This window comes from Oncorhynchus gorbuscha, linkage group LG17, assembly GCF_021184085.1.
Source record: "Oncorhynchus gorbuscha isolate QuinsamMale2020 ecotype Even-year linkage group LG17, OgorEven_v1.0, whole genome shotgun sequence".
In the NCBI taxonomy this organism is placed as follows: domain Eukaryota; kingdom Metazoa; phylum Chordata; class Actinopteri; order Salmoniformes; family Salmonidae; genus Oncorhynchus; species Oncorhynchus gorbuscha.
In genome coordinates, this window is record NC_060189.1 from 24,459,063 (window position 1) to 24,479,679 (window position 20,617).

General features: G+C 43.2%; 1 protein-coding gene across 1 annotated transcript; it reads left to right on the forward strand.

Moving 5' to 3' along the window:
* The first annotated feature begins 3,213 nt into the window (after positions 1–3,213).
* tgfb3 (transforming growth factor, beta 3) lies at positions 3,214–20,466 on the forward strand. Its single transcript, XM_046309463.1, has 7 exons — positions 3,214–4,030; positions 12,651–12,814; positions 14,696–14,825; positions 14,989–15,096; positions 17,733–17,901; positions 18,519–18,672; positions 19,350–20,466. Exons 1-7 carry the CDS (start codon positions 3,685–3,687, stop codon positions 19,506–19,508), a joined length of 1,230 nt encoding a protein of 409 aa, XP_046165419.1. The 5' UTR covers positions 3,214–3,684; the 3' UTR covers positions 19,509–20,466.
* Positions 20,467–20,617: the final 151 nt, after the last annotated feature.

The following is a 20,617-nucleotide window of genomic DNA, read 5'->3' on the forward strand; positions in this document are numbered from 1 at the left end:
CCCATGGACATTGGCTCAAGTTACCCCATGGACATTGGCTCAAGTTACCCCATGGTCATTGGCTCAAGTTACCCCATGGTCATTGGCTCAAGTTACCCCATGGACATTGGCTCAAGTTACCCCATGGACATTGGCTCAAGTTACCCCATGGTCATTGGCTCAAGTTACCCCATGGACATTGGCTCAAGTTACCCCATGGTCATTGGCTCAAGTTACCCCATGGTCATTGTCTCAAGTTACCCCATGGACATTGGCTCAAGTTACCCCATGGTCATTGGCTCAAGTTACCCCATGGTCATTGGCTCAAGTTACCCCATGGACATTGGCTCAAATTGCCTCAAGGCAAACATTTACATTTACATTTAAGTCATTTAGCAGACGCTACATTTAGAGTATATTAGCCCACACAGCTACAAGGATGCACTTTATTTCTCAGTTTAGGACCTCATATTGAAATGTATAGAGACCGCAACTGATGTTTAGAACAATCTTAAAATGATTTACTTTGGTTTAGATACAAGCACCGTGAAACATCTAACACAATAAATTAATTAGACTTGGCAAAAATCATTTTTCTGGAACTAAGTTGTTTACCACTTTTTCCATGTGGTTTCTTTTTCACAGACTCCAGGAAATGATGATCTCTTCCTAAATATTTGTTCAAATTATTAATTTTGTGTATGGTTTCCTAGAAACAAGAGTGGCTCAATTTACCCCACTCTCTCCTACATAGTGCAAACGCAGTATAGTGTAGATTAGTATTTGAGGTCACTGATGACAAGGTGCAGTAATCGGCCCAATGCAAAGTCACTTAGTCCCTATGAGCCCAATGGCCGGTTGATGAGGGCCACAGCATGGGGGAAGAAACTGTTCAGGTGGCGGGTGTTTTTGGTCACGATTGTTCGGGGTGGGCAGGTTCAGTGATTATCTTACCTGCACACTTCCTTGTCCTGGAGGCGTGCAGGTCCTTGATGTAGGGCAGGTGACAGCCTTCTCTGCAGACCGGACGATGCGTTGCAGTTGGCCCTCGTAGGGGGCAGACACGGACACAAACCAGATTGTGAGGTGAGGATGGACCCAATGACGGATGTGTAGAACCAAACCAGAATTGTCAGAGAGAGTTTGAGTTTTCTCATCTGGCGCAGATAGAACAATAAAGGTATGCAGATAGTATGAAGAAGGTATGACACATGCAACAGACATATCTCCACTTCCGCACCAACTGAACCTCAAGTATTTCATATTTACTAGGATCCCCGATTAGCTGCTACCAAGGTCCAAAAAGTAAACAACACAACAAGTAAAATGCATAATATACATAAATATACATAGCACTACATTTACATTACGATTTAGCCATTCAGCAGACGCTCCCATCCAGAGCGACCTACAGAGTGGATTCATCTTAAGATAGCAAGGCTGAGACAACTACATATCACAGTCGCATCCCAACCACGTATCACGTACATAAGACAATACAAAATGCATACAAATGTCTGTCTCTTCACAGTCCACATTGTGCCATAAAGTGTTCTTTTATCTGTTTTTTATCTGTTTTTATAGCTAGCTAGAGTTACATTAGGTGGCAAATAGTTCCAATTAGTAATAGCTCTATTTAATAATGTGTGTTTCCCAGCCTCTGTTCTGGACCTGGGGACTGTGAAGAGACCTCTGTTTACATGTCTTGTGTTGTACCGATGAGTGTCCCAACTGCTTGAACAGACAGTTCGGTACCTTAAACACCACGCACAAATATAGTGATGCAGTCAATCTCTCCTCAATTTTGAGCCAGGAGAAATTGACCCACAGGTCATTGACATTCGCCCCCTGTGTACACGGTGGTGTAAAGTACATAAGTAAAAAATAATTCAAAGTACTACTTAAGTCATTTTTGGGGGTATCTGTACTTTATTATTAATATTTTTGACAACTTTTACTCTTACTCTGCTATATTCCTGAAGGAAATAATGTACCTTTTACTCCATACATTTTCCCTGACACCCAAAAGTACTCGTTAGATTTTGAATGCTAAAAGGACAGGAAAATTATGAAATTCACACACTTATCAAGAGAACTAGCCATGAATAAAATAAAAACAAGAAAATCATGCCTTTTGTTCTGCTTAATATAAGGAATGTGAAATGATTTATACTTTTACTTTTGATACTTCAGTATATTTTAGAAATTACATTTACTTTTGATACTTAAGTATATTTAAAACCAAATTATTTTTAGACTTTTACTCAAGTAGTATTTGACTGGGTGACTTTATCTTTTACTTGAGTCATTTTCTGTTAAGGTATTTTCACTTTAACTCAAGTATGACAATTGAGTACTTTTTCCAGCACTGCGTGCACATCTAAGTGCAATACGTGCTGCTCTGTTTTGGACCAACTGCAATTTGCCTATATGTCCTTCTTTGCCGCACCTGACCACACAACTGGACAGTAGTCCAGGTGCAACAAAACTAGGGCCTGTAGGACATGGCTGGTTGACTGAGATATCAAGAGAGCAGAGCAACGCCTTATCATGGACAGGCCTCTTCCCATTACAGTAACCATTGAGTCTATATGTTTTGACCTGATAGCTTGCTATCTAGGGTGACACACCAAGCAGTTCAACTCTTCAACTTGCTCAATAACCACATTATCCAATAATAGATCCAGATGAGGTTTAAGGTTAAGCCAGTGAATTGTCACAAAAAAAAATCTGCTTTTAGTTTTTGAGATATTTAGCACCAGCTATTGCTTGGTACCTATTCTAAAACTGACTGGAGCTCTATGTTAAGGGTGGCAGTTATTTATTTGACCCTAGGCTCATTATATGACTAAATTATTCTCTGACTATCAAGTCATATGCAGTAGATCATGTCTTCCACATTAGCTTCATATATCCACTAGGGGGCAGACGGTCACTTCTTAAAAATGTCCAATGCTCTTGTGTGATCCAAACTATTTTGTGACCTGACGTGCCCATGTAGGCTATTATCTGTATACATCGATTAAATACTGTATAGGACAATCACAAACAAACAAGTTGTTTATGTATCTATAATACATGGCTCCAAATAGACAGACATCACATAGAGGGTGAAATGCGCTCCCAGAAATGTCCCCGTGGAATGATAATCTGCAGTCCCTCCTTCTCAGACGTCACAACTACCACTTACTATAAAGTATCAGTGAAATCACAGCGCGTCCATTGAGTACAAGACTCTGTTGCGCAGAGGAGACAGCAGCGTGAGGGAGAGCGGCACTGACCTTACACCAGCAAAAGTTGATGGAAAAGAAAAAATGCAACGGAGAAAGTACATTTTGTCATGATGAACGAATGACGAGGGAAAACGGAAGATGTCAAGGGTGTGACACTACATTTGAAGGAAGAATAGAAAGACGACAGATTGAGTGAAAAGGGGTCTCAGATCAGATAAAGATAATATTCAAGAATGATCTGGACTATTCTTGGAATGGACACCCGGATAGCACTCAGCTGACACTAGCCCTATATTGACAAGATGGGTTTCCTCGGGGGAAAGGACTCATTGACCTCCTGAATGCAAAGAGAGAGAGGATAATATTTCATCTGGAATTTAGTCCAAATTATTTGGTGTCTTTTTCTGTTGCCTCTTTACCATACTTTCTTATATTTCATCAGCTTATTAGCTAAGCAAAGGCAGATAGAAATATGCATTTGGGTAAAGCACTTCTGTTTTTCCTCCTGTTGAACTGTGTGACCATGACTTTGTCACTATCCACTTGCACCACTGTGGACATAGACCACATAAAGAAAAAGAGAGTAGAGGCAATCCGAGGACAGATTCTCAGTAAACTTCGACTGACCAGCCCGCCGCAAACATTGGGTCCGAATCAGGTACCGTTTCAGGTGCTATCGCTCTATAACAGTACGAAGGAGCTGATCGAGGAGTTGGGGAGAGACAGACAGCAAAGTTGTGGACAGGATAACACGGAGACTGAATATTACGCCAAAGAGATTTACAAGTTCAATATGATTAATGGACCACCAGAAAACAGTAAGTGATTTTAACAATGTATCTATTATACGCGTTTTACGCATGAAGGACACTTTTCTATCCATGCGCTTGGTTTGTTTTCTGAAATCATGATCCTACCAACAGCTGATCGTGTTGCCACGGTGGCTTCTATTCACAGGAGGTTGGTGATACCTTAATTGAGGAGGACAGGGTCGTGGTAATGGCTGGAGCGGAATAGGTGAAATGGTATCAAATTAGGGCTGATCCCATTTAGTTAACTGGTCGATTGTTTGCTCCATATATATATAAAAAATATATATATATAAAATATGGCACACGAGACACCTGTCTGATTCACTCCTGTCTGAGTAGACTTATCCAAAGACAGAGGCTGTGGGGATTGCCCACCAGTATCACCAGATTACCATTTACCATTAATGACCTTTTCGAATCTACAATGTTTGTTTGGTTACGGTCATTTTTGATAATGCATTCAATATATTATTATTATTACAGTCTTACGGTTGTCATTGTAGGAGTGGACACGTTGTTTGCAGAGTGCACAACCTCGGCTACACTTGTGGGGTAAAAGTTTTGGTTTATTTCATTCCATTTATGAGTTGTCATTTTATTCATTGTCTTTTGTTTGGAACTCTCCTGTCAATCTTGAGTAAAAGGACTCGCACCTGATTAAGCAACTGGCCTGCACACAAATGTAGGCTTATAAATGTGACAATTTGGGCATCTGATACTATTTCTGATTGTCTTAACTCACCATCATTGTGGAGCTTCTCAAAGTATTTTTTTCTTCGCCTCAAAAGGCAAGTAAACGAAGCCAATTTTGTACATCCATTGGCAATGACAATAGTTCCTCAACATAGCCTATTTGAAACATCTCTCCAGCTCGCTCCCTTTCTATTACCACTCAGCATGAAAGGGATCATGCTCTGATCCGGTGGAAATATCCGTAAAAAAGGCCTACCTGATTACTTCTTATCCCTTGCGCAAACAGCCTGCAGCTGCGTCTGTCTGGAGTTCACTGGCACAGCAAACTCTTGAGGGCCCAGAATATTTTATACAATGATGCAAGTTTGCTAGCGCAAGCTTCAGGCTGGACACAAACGTTTTGATACACTGTTTCAAGTTCATTGCAGACAGGCAATGCATAAGTGATTGATATGATATCAGGATATTTTCTACCTGCATGCTGCAATGATTTTATTTGTTGGCTTTATGTAGGCTATTTATTACATATTGGCAATGCCAATGGAAGTTACTTTAGATCTGTATCATTTTTATTGGGATATAATTTTGATTAACCACATGACATTGATTTTGAGATATAAAGACTATTATAAATTAAATGAAACTGTTCCATGAAAATCTGGCACCAGGTCAGTAGAAATGGTACGATAACTTGGCACTCCAAATGGAAAAGGTTTCTGAGTGCTGGTGTAGCCACATACCGGCAACTTCAAGAGCTTAATGGCAGAATCTGCGATGCCAGCATCAGCGAGCAGTGGGAGGAGGAGGAGGGTTGGTTCGGGTTTTGTTCTTCTGGTTAAACTATAAATTGATCTCTGGCTCCCTCTTTAGTAATGTATGTGTCTTAATGTTCAAATACAGTGCTTAAAGCATCAGGAAAGTAGCCTACATATAGTTGATTTTATTCAAACATCTCACGCAGATGTAATATCAATCTCTGTTGGTTTTCCATATAAATAATTGAAACTAATAGAGGAGCATACCTCCCCAATAAATACAAATCTAGTATGAGAGATCAGTATAGCCTAAAGCAACGTTTCCATTGAGAACTGAAGAAAACTCATATAGCCAATGTATTACTCCCCTTTTCAAAATGTCATTCTTCTGACTCCCCTGCAGAGTTAAGCCCCCTGTGTCCAGTTTGTGTCAGTGTGCAATGCAAGCAGTGTCTGTGATTTATTTTATGGCATTCATACAACTGCCATATTTATGTTACATTTTCAGCTGAATTGATCTATAAAAGCCCCCGTAGATCTGCAGCATAGGCTAATACCTACGGTAAAAACGTGGAGACAACGTTAACAAATTGTGCTAATGAAATAACGCACGAAATAACATAAAAACACCCTTGCTCTACCTACAGAGGCATTGATCGACATAACGTTAACGCACGGTCGCATACCTGCGCTGTGGAAAGAGCGCGACAAAACGGAGAGGGCAAAGCAAACAGTCTAATTGGCGTTAGCGCCGTTCCTCCCTCATACCTCACATAAAAGCCATGGGAACTCCCAATAGCTGACCCAGCACACGACCGTCTGAGACATTTCATCGGAACACGTTTTTTCAGGCACTCAGGCGATTTTAGCATCCCTTCAACCACTGCACCAATTACAGTTTTTTCCCAACTCCAGATATTATTTGTTCCCAAAACTTTTGGGATTCTAAGAGCATTGCTTTATCATGTATTGTGTTCACCTCACCACTGTTTTCTTTATTAGGACTATTGTAAAGTTCAAACACAGCTAATTCAGCTGCAAATTGGCTTGTGCACTAGAACAAAATTGCCTTGCTCATCCTAGTAGTCATTCCGTGTATAAATGGACCACAATTGATTGTTCCAGTCTAATCGGATTGAGACGTTTATTGGACCATCTACTTCTTTTGCAGTGAATTGTCTCGAGGGGAATTATTTACTAAGTGGAAGACTTGGAGGCCTATTCATTGTTCAGATGCTGGATCATTGCATCATGTTACTTCTTTATAATCAACAGGTGTTTAAAGCTATTCAATGACATTGAACAGAGCTTCCTCTGGCAACAGCTCAAGCCCCTGTGTCAAATCTGTTTCCTGAGTGCTTCTGACTCTCAAAATAGTCACTACTACTACCATCTTGGTCAGAGGTAGCCAGAGGCCACAAAACAAACAGAGGTCTGGTGCGTGGGTTCTGGGCTGCATCATAGCCAGGAGCCCTAGTCACATCACTCTGTCATGACACTGTCATGATCAAAGTAAATAAACAGGGCATAGTGGCCACAGTTGTCACAAGGGCTGGCTCCAGGCATAAGTAACATAAGCGGTCGCTTAGGGCCCACGGCTGCTAGGGGGCCCCGAACCAACTTTTATTTTATTTATTTAAAAAATACTATATATATATATATATATAAGTGACTCAGTCAGGGTCGAGTTCTCAACTAGTTGAGAGTTAATTTGGAAACATCTCTGGTGGGATATATTGTTTTTATGCAGATTATTATATATTCTAAGATCTGCATAAAAACAATGTATCCCACCAGAGTTGTGTTTCCATCAAATTGACTTTCTGCAGATAAATGGATGTGTGCGATGATGTAGTGCACATTAAAAAGACAACATCATATAGTGTGTGCCCCCCTGGTATTTTCATGTGCGCTCTAGCCAACAGAGCTATCTGCACACTGTTGGTTAGAGTGCACGTATAGGCTACATGATGACATTATATGGACAAAAGAGTGAGATTATTTTTATTTTTCAAAAGGCAGCCAAGCATTGATTATCATGTCACCAGGATAAGACCCTAGATATTTATTGGAAAGGAGCATCAAGCTCATCACATTGCACTTTCACCACCCTGCGAAGTTCATCATAACTCTAGTTTAATAAACTGCATGCTTTCCCAACCAGTTGTAGTGGGTGGACCACACAACATGTCATGTTATCACATGACTCCAAGTTTAATTCGATATGATGGTTATCATTCATTTTTCCTTTATTTAACTAGGCAAGTCAGTTAAGAACAAATTCTTATTTTCAATGACGGCCTAGGAACAGTGGGTTAACTGCCTTGTTCAGGGCCAGAACGACAGATTTGTACCTTGTCAGCTCAGGGATTCGATATTGCAACCTTTCGGTTACAAATCCAACGCTCTAACCACTAGGCTACCTGCCGCCCCATTATATAAATATTTGCGCATAAAAGCGTTTCAACCAACATTTCTCGCATAATTCATTACACAGACCCAAAGACATCTCACCTTGTCTAGCGTATATTGTTTTGACAACATTTGGAAAGTTTACTGAAAAATGTTCTGTTTCCATCGGACCTGTCATTACATGATTTATCCGACATGTACTTTACTGGCATAAAAAGGTTGGATGGAAATTTGGTTACTGACAGTCACTCAATTAGCCATGTCACCTAATGATTTTTAGATTGGTAAATTAGTCTAGCCAGTTATCTAAATTTGTAGTCAGAGTGACTAACAAAATCAATCAGGGCCCCGGGCATGTGCCCTGCATGCCCAGTCGGTATTCAGCCGTGATTACCATATCATTAACATGGCATAACATGGCCCCCAACCTAATCTTGTTTAGGGCCCCCAAAGGCTACAGCTGGCCCTGGTTGGCAATCATTGACCATTGAACAAGACTAATTCCATCAATCTCGTACATTTACCTAAATGTAGCCTACAATGCACTTTTCTGTCCCTGTTGTTTTTCCTTTGCTTAATCCTGTTCTTTGTTCATGTCCAGATACTTCCTATAGAGGAGACTGTAAGGGAGGGAGAGTGTTTGTCCCCTCAATAACAAGGCCTGAAGTGTTGACGAATAATCACCTTTCTCTTCCGTTCACTTCTCTATCACCACAGTAATACAGCAAGACATATTTTCATGCCATTTCCATAGTCTAATGGGTTTTACATACACTCTTTCAGGATGGTGGGAATGTCTTGGATTATTGTCAGAATGGTGCTTTTTAACTATTTTTATTACTCAGTTACAGGGCTGAGTGTAAGACGAAAGAGACTTTTCCTCCCAGACTCATATGCTTTAATAACTAGAGTAATTTGCCAAAATACTCATGGTACCATTAGTTAGGTGTCTCTGAATATAAACAGTGTTTTCCAGTAAAGCTGTGGATAAGACAAGTGCAGATGGGAGCCATTTGGTGAACACTGGTAGAGGAGCCAAACTAACGCCACAAGGGCCAAGCTTCTCCATAATCCACAGCACCCAGTCCTAGGTTTGATTTGGGTACTGAACTCCAGTTGTACTCACTCCTCCACATATATTAGCACTCATTCACTGTCTTTGTTGACATTTGGCATAGTAAGTCTGTCCAAAGACTACCACTGAACCATCTAAGAATACCACGTATTGGCTCTCATTGCTGCAAATTAGGCGGAGCCAGGTTTATTTAGAAGAAAAGTATGCAGTGAGTGTTTTGGCATAAGGCAATCATTGATTCAGCATTGAGAGGGAAGAAGAAAGATGTGGACTGGAGCTGAGAACAGCAGTGTTCCTGATATATGGAATTGTAGAAAGGTGACGTCATCCCAAGCAAACAGACTGCTCTGGTCCATTCCGAAAGACAGCCCCCCCCCATCCCCCATCCCCCATCCTTGATCAAGTGGAAAAAAGCTGTCTTACTTCAGCAGAGAGCTCCATCACATTATCTCATCTTAACAGTCAGCCACAGGGCTCCATGTGTAGAGACTTACTGTAGAGACTTACTCAGGACAGGAGTACTGGAAATGTCTTGGTCTGAGGAATGGCTTGGTCCACACTAGAGTGTTGTTTAAACGACAGTAGCACAAACAGGTGATCAGGGCAGGTATGTTTTTATTGACATGACCATTCATTCATATGCAATCATTTGTTTCGCAAAAGTGTGAATTGTAATTGGATTAGAATTTACTGCTCAAATTATAACGTTTATTCATCTGGAGATAGCTATATTATTTTATTGACATGTTAGATAAAGATAAAACTGTTAGTTGAAAAATGCTATATGTGTGGCCTTTTGGATAAGCCAGATTAGTCTAATAACATTAGTTATTAGACATTAGAATACCAGCTTTTGCAGCGCCGTTGCCATTTTTCACTGGTAAACGAGGTCCAGACTCCTCAGCAGCTGGCCAGCACCTGCTTTCTATGCTTCCCATTTCCTTTGTTTACCTTCACATAGCTTTGGCGAGACTGACATCACGGCCGGCCCTTTGGGCACTGGGAACATGCTGATTGCTGGGAGTGTTTGATGGGAGCTTCTGTGTGATGTCACCTACCAGGGCAGGGAGAGGAGAGGAGCTAGCGTGGTGGGGCATCCCAGACACAGGAAGCAATGAGGTGAGGGCGGAGGGGGGGAAGGGGGCAGAGGGGGAACAGTGTCTGTCTAGGGTGGAAGCTTTACGAGAAGCTTTAGAACAGAGCTATTCTGTCCCTAGGTACTCCTGTGTGGAAGATGTCACTACTATTGTAACCCTCGCCTAATATTCTTCTATTGACCAGGCAGGTTATTGATCTAGAACATTAATATCTGGTCAACTGCTCAACATGTTGACTACAAATACTCAGGTGTAAAACAGTACAGTGAAATTCTTACCTTGAGAGCTCTTTCCCAACAATGCAGTGATAATAGCAATAATAATAATAATATTGCTAATAATAATAGATAATAATAATAATATAGATAATAATAATATTAATAATAATAGGAAATATCACAACAAATAAAAGTAAGAATAAAAACCTACGATGAGCATTAAAGAACACCAGAATGGAAGTATATACACATGTCAGTGCCAGTACCTTATTCGATGTACAGGGCTACTCCTCAGCCCCACAGTCCATGGAAGTCATTGCAGACACACTGCCACATAAAAGACAAAGGTTACAAAAAGCAGGACTCCATTTTCAGTCCCTTGGGAAAAGTGGGAGAGATATTTGTACCACTTCATATGAAATGCCATGAAAACCTTGTATTTACATTGTAGTTACCGTGTAAATACACGGTTTTACATAGTGCTTGGTGTGTAGTACGTAACTGCGATACCTGTTTGTGGTTTGTGCCTGTTTGTGTTTGTGTACACAGGATTTATTACATGTATTATATTTGCAAACAAAGCCAAATTTGGACAGCTTTCTTTCACCACAAAAGTGACTATTTTCAACATATTCACAATGAATCTCAAAAGAAAGATTAACAACCTTGAGAAATGGGAAGGACTACAATATAATAAAAGTTTGTCGCATAGACAAATTAACTATTTTGAGGGGCCATAGAAGCTCTTTGGGGCATGTTTTGGTTGCGTCAGATATGTTTCAGGTCAAGATCCCGCTGATGTCAGCATGCTCACGCTGCTGGCCTTACAACCAGATCTGATCATGGAGAGAAGAGAGACTGTAAATTAGTCTGCCGTGTATTTCACTCTAATTATGCTGGCAATCTCTTACACTCACAGCCATGGAACAAATTACCTTCAGACCCTTGGCAATAATAAGCCATAATGTGAAATCCACCTAAAACCATTGCAATGGGAAAAATGAGGTCATCCAAAAGGAAACCAAAGACTTGATTAGAATTTCAAATCTCCTCTTGAAGTGGGCCTTTCCACCTTCTGTGGGGGAGGCAGAGGGACAAGGGAGAAGAGAGAGAAGGGGGGTAGTGAGACAGGCCAAGGGAGTACAGGACAGGTATTTGGCTAGGAGTGAAGAGTCTAAAGACTGAAAAGGTCACATATAAATAGGGGTACTTAAAAATAAAATAGTTAATGGAAATATCAGATAAAGGCTAAGCCGCTGTGAAATAGGATTATGGATCATAGGAAGTTTAGGTAGATGTGTGAGCTCACAATGCATTATACAAAAACATCCTTCTCCATGGTTATAAACATATCTAGATTCATGTCAACCAAAGGTGCGATATCCTTGTTAACCAACACCAGTGAATCACAGGGTCTCTAATGAAGCTCAGGCTTGGGGGTTATAAATTAGCAATGGCTTGGCTTTAAATGAGTGTTTCCACTTGGCTCGTAAAACGCTTGCCCTGTGCTTGTTTTGCTCAGCGCTGCATGCGCTCGGCCTGTTAAAATAATAAACGATTCAATGGTATTAGGGTTGGAAAAAAATAAAAGCTTCCTTGACTGGGCAGTGCAACAGGAAGTATTTCAGAAGGGGCCCATCGAGAAGTGTTCTGTGGCTGTTACTATAACTACTGTACTGTACTACTGTAGCTGAGTTCACGGTCTGCCTTTCACAACCACACCACACAGGTTGACAGGACTGGTTCCCCTTCCAATTGATGGTTAAAAGAACCTTAAGTTGTTTCTCTCAATTATACAATCAGCCCCCCTGACAAACAGTCACTGAAGGACTCTCTCCCTTACAAACAACACATTGATTGAGCTAGTGTTCGGTATCTACCTGCATGTGATTGCACATGTTGTGAGCTGAACTGAGCTAAACTGGTTGGTTGTTCTTGGGAACGATTGGCTTCTGAACGAGCTCTGGAGTAGGAGGCAGGGAGGAGAAGCACACTGCCATCTCAGCCCAGCCTGTTCAGTTCCACCAACACATGGGACATTTGGTTTTCATTTCATGACTTCAACTTGTTGCTAACTCGGACTGCACAAAGCATAAACAGATGGCCCAAGGCTTCATTTTATTCACTGGCAATGGTTGGAGAATGGTTAACTGTATTTTTTTCTGTTGTAAAGGACATTCGTTTGGAATGTCGAACTATGAAATACAGAAGATATAGAGATAAACTGAACAATTATTTACTTTCAAAACAGAGCTTAGGCCGTGTACCAAGAGTGAAGACTTTTGTCATAGTCCTGCTGTGTGGAAGCAGTGAGGATGGCATCATTAGAGTTGTGTTTTAAGGTGAGTCACTTTGTCTCTGTGTCCTGCCCTGCAGATGACCTTCCCTACTGCCCCAAGGGCATCACTTCCAAGGTATTCCGCTTCAACGTTTCCGCCATGGAGAAGAACTCCACCAACCTCTTCAGAGCAGAGTTCCGAGCCCTTCGTGTCCCCAACTCTAGTGCCAAGAGGAACGAGCAGCGGATTGAGCTCTACCAGGTGTGTGAACGTACTATTCCATTCCCACTGTACTCATGAATGTGGGGTGTGTAGTGATCCAATTCTCTCATACAAGCTTCAAAAGGTTCTGAAATGACAGGAGCTCGTCCCTTTAAATGAAGGCAAGGTTAAAGCTAAGTTAAACACTATGATGGAAAATGAAGCGGGGGGTGGTCAATGTTTTGACCCCTAGTTGCACCACACTTTCCCAAACCATCTTGCTGTTCAATGTGTAAATGTATGTTTTTTAATCTGTAGCGCTTTGTGTTTGTTGTGAATGTGTCTGCAACCTCGTGTACTGCTATTTTGGCCAGGTATCTCTTGTAAAATAGATTGTTAATCTCACTGAGACTAACCTGGTAAAATAAAGGAAAAATAATACAGAAATAAAATATGTCTCAATACACATGGGACAGTGAAGTCAGTCTACATGGAAAGAAAACATTTATATCAGGGCCCCTAACTCCCCCTGTCTTTAAGTGATTATCATTATTCCATGTGCCTCAAGTCAAGTACATTTGCACACAATTCATGGCGTGCTACAGCAGACTCTGAGAAACTCTAGATTACCATTTTGCAATCGCTCCTTTCACAGCTGTCAATCTCAGAGCTTTTGTCCAACCACCCTTTTTTTCAGTTAGATGTTTTCAACAAGAGATTCAGACATCTGCACCTGTATTTTTTAGGAGGTGTGTATGTGTTTGAGTGGTGTGTGTGTATGTGTGTGTCCGTGGATTGTATGTGGGTGGGGTGGATGGGATGTATTTTTGTTTCCTCATTAATCTCCCGTGAGAGACTGGGAGCTATGATCAGGTTCCAACATTTCCTGCCAGGAGACGAGCGTCTCCAGCCTGCATACCGCCTCGGAGGCAAGCTACTCTCTGGCCAGGCCAAGCTCCGCTCAGACTGGCTGTCAGGTCCCCAGATTGTTTCCAGGAGCCCAGAGGAGATAGAGGCAGGGTCAGCCGCTGCGCTGGGGGAGTAAATAGAGCTGCTCGCCCCCACACATTAGCCGGGAGCTGATTGGCAGGCCCTGGCGCTGGCCGTGCTCTCTTGCTGGGTCCCCTGTTCCCACAGGAAGCCGGATTAGAAGCTGACAATGTTCAGGAACCTGTCTATCTAGCCTGCTGTGGTGCTGAGCCCCCCACTTCACTGGCCTCTCTCTGGAGATAACACTTATCGTTCACAGAAACCTTAGGCGTTATTTCAAGTGTGGATCCCTAAATCCTATGCCTTAGGGCTGGATTAAATCCGTATCGCGGAAGATCGCCGTTTAAAATATAAAAGTAATTTCCAATTGGACAGACATATGTAGTGTTTACCGTTTAAAAAAATGACTTATTATTTATATATTTCTTATCAAGGGGTGCTGCAGCACTCTTAGCACCTCTACTTCCCATGGCTATGTTGCATTTACATTTCAATCTAGCTATAACGCGGATTATTCGCAATACGGATTGAATCCAGCCCTTAGTCCGGCAATTTGAAACAAAGTATACGCCCATGCTGGTATACAGCACATAATCAGAGACACTCAGAGATCTAAAGCAATGGCGGCTCTAGCAACATTTGCAGTGCCTCATCCTGACAAGACCAGTGTTAGGAAATTAAACATGTTGCGAGCCCAATTGAAGTTTGAAGTGCAGATGGAGGGACAGCCAGGTTCTTCATTGGCAGTAGGGTTACACACAGGCATTAACTTGCAAAATGGGGATATCAACACAGGGAGTCACTTTTTCCATGCGGAGAAGACGTTTGGCCCAGGGCATCCTGGAGTGTCTGGCTCAGACAGCGCTGGCTGGGTTGCCGTCTGGTGTGTGTGGGTGTGTGTGGGAGAGAGAGTATATGCAGCTGGGTCACTCTCTTACCTCTGGCTGGCAGATTCTGCGGCCAGACGACCACATAGCTAAGCAGCGCTACATCGGGGGCAAGAACGTCCTGACCAAAGGAACGCCAGAGTGGGTCTCCTTCGATGTCACAGACACAGTCAGGGAATGGCTTATGTACCGAGGTGAGTGGGCCAAAGCCCTAAAGTTCCCAGTCTCATACCATGTGTTGCATATCAAAGCACGACCCAAAAGGTATTTGGAAACTCAATTTCATTTGGACAAGGGAAAATGGCCTCAAGGAAAATACCACTTCCTCATATTGCCTTGCTCTCTTCTTCCCCTCAGAGACCAACCTGGGCCTGGAGATCAGTGTGCACTGCCCCTGCCACACCTTCAACACCAACGGTGACATTATCGAAAACGTTAATGAGGTGCTACAAGTCAAGTTCAAAGGTAAAATGAAATGAGGTGCCGCATTTAAGAGACCAACCATTTCTGATTCCTCCCTTTTTGGCTTTTCCACTGCTCATCACAGCCCCTCTTTCTATCCGAATGAGCTCTGATTTAGAAAAAGACCAGTGAACACGGGCCTCAATGGTCGATACTTAGATGGCTTTCTTTTATGAAGATGGTGGTTTTCCTCTCAGAGAATGAGGTGAGAGAAAGGGAGTGAGAAAGGAAAAGAGATGAAAGAGATAAAAGAGGACTAGAGAGGAAAGAAAGAGGAGAGAAAGAGGGAGAGAGCAGATCATGGGAATACAATTGGTCTGGTATCTCACTTAGCATTGGGGCCTCCGGGTCCCTAGTCCTGGGAACGCTCCCCTGACTGGCTTGGCCATAAAGAATGTGCTACCACGGCACTCAGACGCTTGGCCCCGAATTAAAGAGGGGCTCCAAATCCACCGGCAAGGTCTCTCCTGAGATCTCTACTGCTTTTGCTATCAGGGGCAGATTGGATGAGCAGACACTAACCCAGGGGGAGGACAGAGGGACCAGCTCTGGTGGAGGAGGAAGAGTGAGAGCAGAGAGGAGGAGGAGTGGGGCTGAGTGGGTGATGCCTGAAGTCCAGCCTCTTACCAGTGGAGACAATGCTTTTAAGACATTACAGAAAGTACTATGACAAAAACAGCCGTGGTGAATTCTAATTCTGTATAACTGACTCAGACGTACACTATGATACCCCATTCCTGAGCAGAGGTGCAGGGTTCTCAAATCACATTTTATTAGTCACATGCGCCGAATACAACAGGTGTAGGTAGACGGTGAGTAGCAACGGTGTAAAAGAGAGAGAGGAGCAATGCAAATAGTCTCGGTAGCCATTAGATTAGGTGTTCAGGAGTTGTATGGCTTGTGGGTAGAAGCTGTTAAGAATCCTTTTGGACCTAGACCTGGCGCTCCGGTACCGCTTGCCGTGCGGTAGCAAAGAGAACAGTCTATGACTAGGGTGGCTAGAGTCTTTGACAATTTTTAGGGCTTTTCTCTGACACCGCCTGGTATAGAGGTCCTGGATAGCAGGAAGCTGTACTGGGCCTTTCGCACTACACTCTGTAGTGCCTTGTGGTCGGAGGCAGTTGCCATACCAGGCAGTGACACAACCAGTCAGGATGCTCTCGATGGTGCAGCTGTAGAACCTTTTGAGGATCTGAGGACATACGCCAAATCTTTTCAGTCTCCTGAGGGGGAATAGGTTTTGTCGTGCCCTCTTCACAACTGTCTTGGTGTGTTTGGACCATGTAAGTTTGTTGGTGAAGTGGACACCAAGGAACTTGAAGCTCTCAATCTGCTCCCCTGAGGGGCCAGTGTTGAGGATCAGCATGGCAAATGTGTTACCTACCCTTACCACCTGGGGGCGGCCCGTCAGGAAGTCCAAGATTCAGTTGCAGAGGGAGGTGTTTAGACCCAGAGTTCTTATCTTATTGACGAGCTTTGAGGTCACTATGGTGTTTAACGCTGAGCTGTAGTCAATGAATAGCATTCTCACATAGGTGTTCCTTTTGTCCAGGTGGGAAAGGGCAGTGTGGAGTGTGATTGAGACGGCATCATCTGTGGATCTGTTGGGGCGGTATGCAAATTGGAGTGCGTCTATGGTTTCTGGGATAATGGTGCTTATGTGAGCCATGACCAGCCTTTCAAAGCACTTCACGGCTACAGACGTGAGTGATACGGGTCGGTAGTCATTTAGGCAGGTTACCTTAGTGTTCTTGGGCACAGGAACTATGGTGGTCTGCTTAAAACATGTTGGTATTACAGACTCGGACAGGGAGAGATTGAAAATGTCAGTGAAGACACTTGCCAGTTGGTCACCGCATGCTCGCAGTACACGTCTTGGTAATCCGTCTGGCCCTGTGGCCTTGTGAATGTTGACCTGTTTAAAGGTCTTACACACATTGCCTGCGGAGAGCGTGATCACATTCTTCCGGAACAGCTGGTGCTCTCACGCATGTTTCAGTGTTATTTGCCTCGAAGCAAGCATAGAAGTAGTTTAGCTCGTCTTGTAGGCTCGTGTCACTGGGCAGCTCTCGGCTGTGCTTCCCCGTGTAGTCTAATGGTTTGCAAGCCCTGCCACATCCGACGAGCGTCAGATCCGGTGTAGTACGATTCAATCTTAGTCCTGTATTGGCGCTTTGCCTGTTTGATGGTTTGCCGTTAGCACAGCAAAATTTCTTATACTCTTCCGGGTTAGAGTCCCGCTCCTTGAAAGCGGCAGCTCTAGCCTTTAGCTCAGTGCGGATGTTGCCTGTAATGGCTTCTTGGTTCTTGGTTGTGATACAGTATGTACATACAGTCACTGTGGGGATGACATCGTCGATGCACTTATTGATGAAGCCAATGACTGATATGGTGTACTCCTCAATGCCATCGGAGGAAACCAGGAACATATTCCAGTCTGTGCTAGCCAAACAATTCTGTTGAAATACTTGGGCCTACATTTGAATTGACCTGAACTTTGTTTCTAATGGACTAGGACTGCACTCCAGCTTGATTTACCAAATCTATCCCTTTTTTCCCCTATGGAATGGTCTACGTAGTTTAATCTGCTAATGACACCTCTGTACTAACGCTGATGTCCCTGTGTCTTCCTCCTGTAGGTGTGGAGGGTGACTACGATGAGAGCCGCTGGGACCTGGGCAGACTGAAGAAGCAGAAGGAGCAGCTCTTCCCTCATCTCATCCTCATGATGCTGCCCCCTCATAGGATAGACGCCCAGTCCTCATCCCGCAGACGCAAGAGAGCCCTGGACACCAACTACTGCTTCTCGTTCGTAACTAACCACTCTTCTTATTCAATCACTAAGTTACTGTGCAAAATCAACCTGTGAAATCATAGTTGAAAACAACAACAATTTGAGTGCATGTCATGTATTTAGATGAAAACTTACTGCAGGATGAGTAGCCACATTTTTGTCCAATAGATAAATAGCCCCTGGTTACTCCTGTAAGCAACACAGTAGGTCAAGTTGGATCTCAAATGGTAATGGTGGCTTCTCTCGTTTGTAATTCATTTGGCAGAGGAGCGTAGGAATAAGCTGGTTAATTTGCTGTCAGATAGTCTGTAGCATGGCAGAGGCATTAGCAACCTGATACAAGTCAAGATCTGTCCCTGTACGATAGCTGCCGCTCTCCCCTCTCTTACATGCTGTCCCCTCTTCTCCACTCTGGAATCTCTCTATCAGTCTCACTGACAACAGTAAGACACCTGGGCTGCCTCCAAGAGGGAAATGAGGACACACCTTCCAGTGGAATTTGTGGTCTTCTTAGGGCTCAGTCAGACTGCATGCATGTAGTGAAATGTACACAAACTAGAAATAGAGCATTTCTCCTTCAGGTGAGGTATTTCATTGCTTCATAAAGATCTCTCTCTCCTGCCTACTGTAGTAACTATGAGGAGAACTGCTGTGTACGACCCCTCTACATTGACTTCCGCCAGCACCTGGGCTGGAGGTGGATCCACGAGCCTAAGGGATACTACGCTAACTTCTGCTCCGGGCCCTGCCCTTACTTACGGAGCGCAGACACCACACACAGCTCGGTAAGACACGGCTTGTACACCAGTAATGCACTCATTACCCTGTGTTAAGTATTATTACCACTAAATGACACAATGGAATGCAGGCACTTACAAACATGTACTGTATGTTGGCACACCTAAACAGACAACACCCACCTACACAATCTGATAGCCTGAGGTTTCCCAGGCCAATATGAACAAATACCAACCCATCATCACATTGCTTAGTATTAAGGCTCTATTCAATCAGATCCGCTTTAGCTGACATCTGCATAACGGTTGTTTTGGTGTCGTCGGAGGTGGAACTGTGTTAGTGTTGTCAAATCCACAAGAGTCGCACTGGAACGTGACATGGAATGTAAACCTAACTTAGGCGGATATAAATCTGCATTTATTCATTGAATGATTTAATTATTTCTATATAGCCTACACATTTTCATTCTGAACTTCTAATGCGAGTGTGACGGTGTGATAATGATCAAGAGCAGCTGCTCACCGATTTGAAAGCGCCAACTCTGTTCCACCTCCGACACCGCCAAAACAGCAGCTATGCGGGTGTCGCCTATCACCGGTTAACGCTTGATCTGATTGAAGGTCTAACTTGTTTTTCATCCAAATGAAATGGAAGGGAATAACAATTATTTTTGTAGTGATTGTACCTGGCCTGATGTCCCCTCCCTTCCTCCATCCCTCCGTAGATGCTGAGTCTGTACAACACCCTGAACCCTGAGGCTTCTGCCTCTCCCTGCTGTGTGCCTCAGGACCTGGAGCCCCTCACCATCCTCTATTACGTGGGCCGCACGCCCAAGGTGGAGCAGCTCTCCAACATGATTGTCAAGTCCTGCAAGTGTAGTTAAGGGCCCCAGGCCCAGCACACTGGGGTCTGACAGGGCCACACATGGCACTACACCGAGGGAGGGGAAGGGGAGGGTGGTATGCTGTCTGTCCCACCACCAAGAGTACACCTGTCCACCCTCAACACTCTCCCCCCTCCTTAGTCGAGCCCACACAGAGGCCCTGCAGAGGGAGGCGCAGCCCACCACTCTACCCACAATTCCCAGGCTGTGTGCCCAAATTACTTTCAAACATCACTCCAGACCCAGCAATCTCAACAGAACTTTTATTGGCCTTTTACAATGTTTTTTTTCTTCTCAATGTCAAGTGTCTTCCATTATTTTTTTTTGTCAATATTTTCGGCCTTCTGAACTGCCTTTAGCTTTGTGCCATATGACCACGGGCATTCAAAGCCAACCTCTGTCTGCTCAGAGGAAAAGAACTGACGTAAGCTGTTCTAGCCATGACCACTGCCTACTCAAGGACATACAGTAGTTGCAGTCAAAAAGAGAGACCCACTGAGAACCTGGATTTACAGTGCAAATTAATCAAAGCGGCTAAAGCAAAAGCTCTGTCAGACTTTTGTTTCCTAAAGAGAACCATCCTTTTTAATGGAGGGCTGACACAAAGCCTTGACGCACAGGACAAACAGACTGTCCAAGCTGGGAACTAGCGCAGCGTGCACCACATTTCCCTACACTGGTTAATCTAGGACAGATGCTGATGGACTCTAATAATCTTAGGAAAAATACAAAATGCTGGAAAACAACCTTTATTCTACAAAGTATCTTTATGGTTATGTTTACCTCTGTTATGCAACAGAATCATGTTTTTTGGATTTTTATCTTAAATGAAGCTGACTTTTCATTTGTACAAGACAATGTATGTCACTAGGTGAACACTTCACTAGATCACAAACTGTAAAAGTTTATTGCTATTACTCTTAAACACTTTTTTAAATTAAAAATGGTCTTGGACGAACAGATGTATATTTTTTTCCAAAATCTTTAGATAATCATCATTTGTGGGTATCAGTATAAATTATGCATTTTTGCCCAGCTCAACCGCTATCCATATTGAGATCCTAGTGATGAAGAGCCAGATTCAATCAGATCATATTTAGCAAAAATCC

Coding starts and splice junctions, on each gene's coding strand:
- tgfb3 (XM_046309463.1), top strand. CDS start 3,685: ATGCATTTGGGTAAAGCACTTCTGTTTTTCCTCCTGTTGAACTGTGTG. Junction 4,031..12,650: donor TAATGGACCACCAGAAAACA/GTAAGTGATTTT, acceptor CCTGCCCTGCAG/ATGACCTTCCCTACTGCCCC. Junction 15,097..17,732: donor GCTACAAGTCAAGTTCAAAG/GTAAAATGAAAT, acceptor TTCCTCCTGTAG/GTGTGGAGGGTGACTACGAT.